We start from the raw sequence: 8835 nt of genomic DNA on the forward strand, positions 1-8835 counted from the left end.
GCCGCGGCGCTCACAGCTCTGCTGACAGCTAAAGGCCTTTTCGGGAGAGGTAACGCGTCGTGGCAAGTTAGCTGCTCCTTCAAAGAACAAGAAATTAACTTTCCTGGCATGAGGCAGTTGGGGAAATCTCACGCCAGACGGTTTCACTGGGGACTGGGGATTTCAGAGCTCAAATCCTATCCCAGCACATTGAAAAATACACTTCTCTAATTCACCTTTACACTTCCCTCTGCCTACCGTAGTGAAAGATTTATAAGACCTCTCATGTAATAACGCACAAGTTGAATAAACATTTCTCAAATCTGTTGTGATTTGAGAAGTCCAGAGAAATGCAATGGAAGGGGGCAGGTGCACGGAGATGGTTTATGTGGATTTTCATGGAAACAGTTGAGGGAAAGAAATCTTAAATCTCTTTACAACTTCAGCCCAAGCCTTCTGCACGTAGGCAAGTAACAGATCCCCTGGAAGGGACGGGGACTCCACTCCAGCCCTACAGCAGCAGCGCTCGGTGTCTCTCGGTGCCTGACTGAGCACGGCCTGCAGCACGCCCGCTCTGCTGCTCCTCAAGTGACTTGCAGCCGTTGTTTCCACGGGAAACGACAGCTCCCAGAAATGCTAATGCAGTCGATGTGTGGTAATGTGCCTCGCCCACGGCCCACCTCTCTGGTGTCTCTCCCAGCGTTAGGCTGCTGGTTGCACAGTTCCATACGCTGTGGTTCTCTGTAAGGTATGGGGAGGGAGCACTAGCCATCAAGCACAAATTGCCAAGGAGACACCGAAAACACTGCGTTACATCCCCTTGTCTGTGGCATACTTCAGAAAACAACGTAAGAAGAGCAGAAAAATAACCATTTCTGTGTAATTTTCTAGATGTCATAATATTTGCCAAAGCTGCAAGGAAAAGCAGATTACCTGAAACAGAGAGAAAGGAGTTAATGGAAAGAGAGGCAGATGGAGCAGCAAGCCTGGTCCCACCTCCAAATAATTTTGTACATAACAGATAAAGAGACAATGTGCAAAAAATAGACATTCACATTTTAGCAGTTAAACTTTTATTTTACCTTTTTTAAAATTATTTACTTTTTCTACAAAAGGCAGACATTGATTGTTGATCTGCAATTGTTCTGAGTGCGCGCAGAGATGCAAAAAAGGGTTATTGGAGGATGAAGGACAGGGAAGTGCTCTGACTATACTTTCACATGTCATGATTAAGGTGGCATTAAAGCTTAAGTCCCAGTAATAATATTCATAACAGATAGTTTCCTTCCCCGGACGTTGTTCTCAGTTCATATCAATTGTGTTGAAAACCCATTCGGTGAACTTCTTCAGCTTCTCGGTTGCATTCTGGGATTCCTCCTGTAACCTCAAGTTGTCTTCCCGCAAATGTTGCACTTCAGCCTGCAGACTGGCCTTGTCCTCCTTTTCCTTAGGCACGAGGAGAAACAGATCTCAGTGCACATTTTAGGTCATGCTTCCTACCTATGCAGAGCTGAGCTCTCTCATGACAGCACGAATCTCATTCTTTGTAAGGATTTTGCGTGCAGTAACACATGGTTTTACATCTAAGGGACATTTGTAACGTTTTGTTCTTTGTTTTTTGCTCAAATGAGCAGCATTTCTTCATATTAAAGGCTAATACAGAAGCTGGCTCCCCAAGTGGTGAGATAGAACTGGGCATGCCCCGTTCTGTACGTACAGCATGTGTGTACAACTGCTGATGGTTAACTAAATAAGGGATGGGAAATATTCTTGCAAACAGTTCCCCAGCTAAGGCACTTTTCATCTGACCACAGCAGATCCTTCTTGGACAAAGCAGGCAGGAACACAAAACAGGATGTTTCCACGGTAGAATCGATATGTTTGGATTATACTCTCACTTTTCAATGTCAGCACAAAATATTTACATGGACTAAATTTAAGCCTTTGGCAGCTTTACCTGAACTAGGAGTGGAGGTACTCTGGATCACCCTCTGAAGTGAAGCAGAGGAATCAGATGCCTACAGATTTAGACACTCCACCTTGCATAATCAGAAGTATGGCCTGAGAAAAGTTTTAAAGACGTCTTTTTCTCATACAAGTATGAGACTGTCCCCAGCTCAGGCATGGCAATGCAGGATTACACACTTACTAACATCACCTAATGTGATGTTATGCACTAAATATAGATTTTTCTGTACATGAAATGTTTACCTTCCTTAAATCCTCTTGCAGCATCTTCAGCAAACCTTCCAGTTGGTCCACTTTAGAGGCGAGAGTTGGAGGAGATTCTTTACTGTTGAAAGCAGGAAACAAGAATAGGCATTAATGTGATTTACTATCTTCACACAGGGCAGCTAGCAGCCCTGTCTATACCAAGTGGCTTTACATAGGTGTGCACTCAGGTACACAAAGAATTCACAAAATGAGCAAAAAGAACCTAATAAAGACTAAGTGGAACATGTGCAGCACTTTAATTCACTGAAAAAAATTTAACTCATTATTAATTGGGGCCATCCCACCGCTGGACTTCTCTCTACCTCTACTCATTACATGTGCCTTGAATTGCCATTGCTTTGGACACATTCATGAACTTCTCAGACAAGAAAGAACTTGCAAAAAGGTACAACTGGACTTAGAATTCTCCTGTTTTCACCTCCCACCACTGTCTTTATGAGAACTTGTGAAGAGTTCTTCTGTGAAGCCTGGAGATGGCTTCCAAATAAAGATGTTCCTACTCGTATCCTCAGTTTGTAGCTACGGAAACCAGCGTACCTGGTCCACTTACTTACCCTGTGTAAGGCTTTATCTGTGCAGTAAGCTGGTCCTCAGCCTGATCACTGCTGGAGGCAGCGCTCACAGGCCTGTGATTCTCATCAGCAGCAGCAAAGAATGAAGCTCGTTGAACTGAGAAGGCAAACAGAAAACCAAGGGCAGCTGTAAGGACTAGCTGTTTGTGTACAGATCATCAAGTCCAACCGTCAGCCCACCACTAACATGGACACTAAACCATGTCCTGAAGGACCACGTCCACGTGCTTTTTAAACACCCCCAATGATGGTGACTCCAGCACCTCTCTGGGCAGCCTCGTCCAATGCCTCAATACTCATTCAGTACATACGATTCTTCCTAATAGCCAATCTAAACCTCCCCTGGCGCAGCGTAAGCCCATTTCCTCTCATCCTATCAGCCACCCAAGGCCAGTTCCAAGAGAGGCAAGAAGCCAAGCTGGAACAACAAGAGCTGTGCAGAACTTCCTGGGTACAGCTGCATGACACTGGCCAATAACTCAGTAACTATATTTAGCTTCCTTCACTCCATAAAGGATCCCTTTATCTTGAGGAAAGAAAAGCTCACTGTGCACGATTTACATGTGGAAAGTAAAATGATCAGTGTAATTTTTCAGAACCTAAAATTTTTTCCTTATGCCTTAGAAAATGTTTTCAGGCTGAAATGTGAAACCTCTTTCCTGCCTTTTTGTCCTGTAACTGCTCAGATGTTTTAACACATCTCTAAATCACTACTGCATGTGGTGTGACTGTAAACTACCAACTGCCCTTACCTCTGGAGTCTCGCAGCACAAACAGTAACATAAACATCTTTAAATTTAATTTATTAACATCTCTCTCCCTTAGCAGCAGCAGCTGGTCTCTCACTGGAAATGGAACAGTATTGTCTTTTTCTGACTGACAGATTGATCCTGTGCCTTCAACAAGGCGAAAATTAACATGTCTGGTGTTTAATGGAGTTTTTCCTCCTCTCTTTTTTTCCTTTCAGTGGAAATCCTGAAGGTTGGTGTAGCTCAGGGATCCAGGCAGTTTTTGTTTCAGCTGGCTGCATATATCACTATTTGTAACTCTGGGGGCTTGTGCTGAAGACCAATCAATCATGTAGAAGAGAGGTGTCCAGGATCACAGATCAGAATTTAGGCTGCTTGGTACTTGTCAATCCCTAGTGGCACCTGGCAGAGACTAGAAACTGGGACCACACTGACATCAGACAGCTGTTCCCTCTCTGAGTGAGAGCTGAATACACTTTTTAGAGTGGTGAGATGAAGGTGCCAGCCAACACACTACCCCAGCTATTCCTCACCTGAGCTGTTTGTTACCTTCACCACACTGATGTGTCCACACTTCTAAACAGACACAAGAGTCAGTGTGGGGCCTACCAAAGTGAGGGATTCAGGCTAATGAGGACAGTCAAAGAAATCTAATCAAGAAGGTGGAAACTTAAACAGAAATTGCTGACCACAGTGAAATGCATTAAAACCTGAGTTTCACCTCTGTGTGGTGGTGAAAAACATCACCACAAAACTCATCTCTTCTTGAGGACTATGGCTTACTTTGAATACTTTCTCAAGGCTGCACAGCAGGACTGACCTTACAGCTCCTATGGCAACAGAGCAGAAGGCACACGTGTGTCTCCAACAGCAGCTTAGACAGGCACTGTTGATGTGTAGGGCTACTACCAGAGAACAGCCAAGAAAGCAAGTGACTTCACAGCCTTCTCCAACCATGCAGAACAGTGGCTGAAGGATTTGGGATCAGTGAAAACACCTTCATGAAGGTGAGACAGCATTTATGCAGAGATTAGGAAAAGGCACTCTTGTTTAATGCAGCTAGAAGACTTTTCCATCTGATCATAGTAAGGTAAACTCTCTTTGGGCTGACATGTATTTAATTTTAAATTCAAATACATCTAGGCAGCCTACAGTTCTCTTCAGTTTACAAGTGTCAAGGAGCTGGAAAGAGCCATAGGATGAAATGACACTTAGGTACAAGTCTATGTACTCAGAGTATGCAAAGGGAAGAATGGCAGTGGAAAAATAATACCAACAAGGCATATTCCCCAAATTACCTTGGCAGCACTCTTCAGTTGCACTACAGAAACTTCTTGCTAGTGCAGTAAGAAAGGAACCATTAGTGTGCTCTTATTTCCCCTGCTATTTGACTTGACTTCTGCACTTTTGTGCCAGATGTCTTTTCCACTCTAGCTGTGCTGTCTGCAACTGCTCTACACGGAATGAAAAGCAGCCAGTTTCACAGACTTTTGGCCAAACTGTAATAGAGGGATTCCAGTATGAAGAAATGGTACCTGAGTATTACAGCTTTAGGCTATTAAGATTTGAGGTACTGTTATAAATCAGCTTAGGTTTCAGACTAAGCTGAAACAATAACAACAACAAAAGCAGAGTCGAGATAAAAAAAACCCAAACCAACCCACTCCTTAATGAAGCATGCACAAAGACCAGCTTTCTAAGTATTACATTCTAGAAACTTACCTTCAAAAGCTTTGGCAGCATCTACCAAGTTTGACCAGTCCAGATCAGAGGCAGAATCAGGCAATGGCATAAGACCAGGGTCTGGCATGGGCTGCCGCCTTTGCTCCTGGATATCTGTGAGGGAGCTGTCTGAGGCAGAAAACTCTCCTAGAGTATAGCAGAACGAATTATAAACTCCATTAACAAACCCCTAGAAGTCCTTTCTTAATACTAATGCATCCTTATTCTTAATTTTTCTGAGATAGTAGTTCTGGAACCAGAACTCAGCAGAATGTTTGATGCACTGCAGCTGACCAGACAAACCATGTTACAGGCCAGCTTTCTGAGCCACTGCTGCTCACCAGGACGTTCAGCTCCTTTCTAACCTGCTTGAATCTCTGTAGCTTAGGACATCAGAAACAACCTTCTGCCTGCCCCCAGCACTGTCCAACTCCTCTGCCCAAAAAGTATCTTCTAAGATACTCTGGAAGGCTCTACAGCTTGCTGGAGCTTTGACACTCCCTGGTACCTATTTGCTCCTGTAAAACTACAGAACTGTGGGTTTTCTTTTTTCTCCCTCCTCTCTTTACAATATCATAAACCAATGAGAGCAACTTAGCCTACCAAGATGAATCAGAAGAAAACTCTTAAAATGACTTCCAAAGCACTGCACATCTCTCAGCAGTTTAGTGAAGCTTCTTGATCTTTAATCAAAAAATACTCACACTTGCCCATGAGTTGGTACATGGTGCCACACAAAAAACACTGGCAAGCTTGAAAGAAGGATATGAAGCCCCTGCAATTTTCATGAAAACTGGAGCCTAGCAAAGTGAAATACTTTAATTATTGCCACTATTTATGGAAAGACCAAATTGTGAACCAGCAATTATTTACTTTATTTCAGTTTACTGGTTGGGCTTATTTTTGTCCTGCCCCCCTTTTTTGATAGTGTACTAACTATATAACTTCACTAACTAAAATAACTTTCTAATAACTTTAGCTAAGTAATATTGCTGCCTGGGAAACAATGACCAGAAAAGTGACAAGTGCATTCAATTCTTTGCTTAAAAATCTTGAAATAAAATTTTTTTTGTTGTCTCTATGTGAGTATTTACTTTTTAGAAACATTAAGTTCAGCTCAATATTAACACCGAGGATTCTTGTGTTATCTCCCTACAAGAAGGCAGTTATTTGGGAAGTTCTTAACATGAAAATATTTACAATTAGTGAAAAGATACACAGAATTAGAAGAAAAAAATGGTTATTAATTCCCTGATTTAAGCTGGATTGTTATTTAAGAGAGATGAATAAATAACAGTATTTTTAGCTTGCTGTTTTTCCTCTTCAAAACACATGCAGGTGCTCTGGAATGGCTATTCTTTGTTATTAAAATCTTTGAACTAAAAGACTTCTGAATAGCTGGAAGCCATCAAATACTCATGGTATTAAATATCCAGCTCTACTTAATCCTCCTCTCAGCAAAGGCAAGTGTGTGTGGGGGAGACAATCCGTGTGCCACTCAAATAGCTGGTCCTTTTATCATGCAGGCCCCACATTAGAGAAAATGGAAAATCTTGTTTTGTTAACAAATGTAGAAGTCTTATGAGCTAGGAGGAGTAATCTGTTTGCTGTGGAAGATAATGTGACAGTGGGAGAAGGTTTTTGTGGGTTTTGTTTTGGAAAATGCAGAGCTCTAAATGAAAGAGACCAAGTGCTGCTTTCCACTTCTGAGATGGTATCATTAATCTTCTGACCCCAAGCCCTCAGAAGCCAAATCCACCAGCCACTTTCAAGAGTAACCAAGTCTGCAAAGTTATTTTGGTGCACATAAAAAGCAGCAGTGAGGAGAGCTCAGTTTCCTAACTCTTACACAAGAAACACGCTATACAGAAACAACAGCTCATGGAAATGTCAGGTTCAACACTCAGAACTGATGCCTGGTGATCACAGATAGATTAAAAGAACTTAAAATAGACTTCTTCAGCAGCCTTCACTCTTGAATGTATCCTGTGTATCTAAATACAGACGGTGCTTTGGGCCCACCAGATAGAGTTGAATCTATTGATAGCCTCGTGTTCTCCTCATGAAACATATGAAACCACGAATAAATCAGAGCAGACATGTACTTCAGAAAACACTGTGGAATCCCACACTGTGAGATCTGGCTCTATTTCTGGAAAACACATTGAGTTATGAGGTACAGCAGGAACCTGTGAAAAATCCCTCTTGCTGAGACGTGAACATGCAGCAACACACAACCTATCAGATGATCCTGCTGAGACTTTTTGGTAAACTATCAGGGGAAAGCTGAGCGCCTTCTTGACAGCACTTTCCCAAGTAACTTTTTCTTGTTGGCTGCTAAAGTGTGACTAAAATAATTAACTCAAGTCCTGTAAAATGAAGAGTAAGAGAGTGAATTTAAAAAGTAGTGCAATGGAAGCTGTATCTGGTGTAGCTGTACATCCAAATGTCCACTACTGTTCATCCACTTTTATATTGCTATTCTCTTAATAGTATTTTGTTCCCATAATCCTACACTGAAGGAACTGACACCTGAAGTTGTCACTGGTGGATAACCAGGCACACATTATTTGTCCACTGGTCCAACTAATCCAGATGAATCCTGAAAGAAATGGTGAAAACTTAGAGCCGATAAGGCAGATTTTTATGCTCCCCCCACAAGATAACTGCATGACCAGTCACGCAGTCTTAGATCCACTGAAGTGAGGGGAAAAAAAAAAAAAAATAGAATTCCCATCCTATTTTATACTTTCAGGCATGTGACTTGACTCTTCTCATTCTGCAAAATCAAGATGGAAGCACTAACTGCTATAAAAACATTTTCCCATAATGTGATTCACAGCAGACTCCTTCCAAAGCAGAAAAATGGGAAATCCACTTACCATGTAGTGACTTCATTCCCAAAGTATAGGATGGTCTCCGTAGGGGCAGGGACTTTGGGAGGGAAGGGTAGGTGCTGGTGAAGAGGACATCATTTGGCATGGCTTGGTCCAGGAGCGAGGCCCGCGAGGTGAAGAAGTGGTCCCTCTGACCACTGTAAATGCTCTCATCTGACAAAGTCCTTTGCAAGGCACGCCTTGTGGTAGGAGTGCTGGGAAAGGGAGACTGACAGGACAGAGTGTGTGACTATACATTCATAAGAACAAATAAGAAGAAATGAGAAAAAAAAAATCAATAAATAAACTTGTGAAGTCTATGTTGAAATCATTTTTAAAACTTTTTTCTTTTAAATAAGAAAGCAAATGTTAACATAAGCACTTTTTCAGAGTGGATAGGAAAAAGAACTAAAGGAATTTGCTTTGGAGGAGATTATAACCAGGTAACATATATAGGTCTTCGTTAGCTTATCTCCCATTCTCCCTTGTAAATACCCTTCAAACTCCTCTTGAAGTGGAAATCTTGGGCAGCCCACATGGATTCTAGAGCTGACATGTAGCAGAGATGAGGTTTACTGAAACAAACTGAATGCTGCACGAACCAGAGCTCTCCCTCGTGCCTGGGGGCAGCTGCCTTCCTGCAGGCAGAGCACCAGCACACTCCAGCTAATTAAAAATCTCATGCTACTGAACAGCCAGGAA

General features: G+C 42.3%; 1 protein-coding gene across 1 annotated transcript in view; it reads right to left on the minus strand.

Moving 5' to 3' along the window:
* Positions 1 to 1035: 1035 nt before the first annotated feature.
* LOC103768330 (signal-induced proliferation-associated 1-like protein 1) overlaps positions 1036 to 8835 on the minus strand; it is a gene marked incomplete at its 5' end in the record, with an annotated part of 12825 nt that continues 5025 nt past the window's right edge. Inside the window, 5 exons of the mRNA XM_008935472.1 lie at positions 1036 to 1425; positions 2191 to 2272; positions 2769 to 2883; positions 5258 to 5404; positions 8140 to 8383. Coding sequence (XP_008933720.1) covers positions 1282 to 1425; positions 2191 to 2272; positions 2769 to 2883; positions 5258 to 5404; positions 8140 to 8383 — 732 coding nt within the window. The remainder of the gene's footprint in view (positions 1426 to 2190; positions 2273 to 2768; positions 2884 to 5257; positions 5405 to 8139; positions 8384 to 8835) is intronic.

This window comes from Merops nubicus, unplaced genomic scaffold (genome assembly GCF_000691845.1).
Source record: "Merops nubicus isolate BGI_N331 unplaced genomic scaffold, ASM69184v1 scaffold36532, whole genome shotgun sequence".
Lineage (NCBI taxonomy): Eukaryota > Metazoa > Chordata > Aves > Coraciiformes > Meropidae > Merops > Merops nubicus.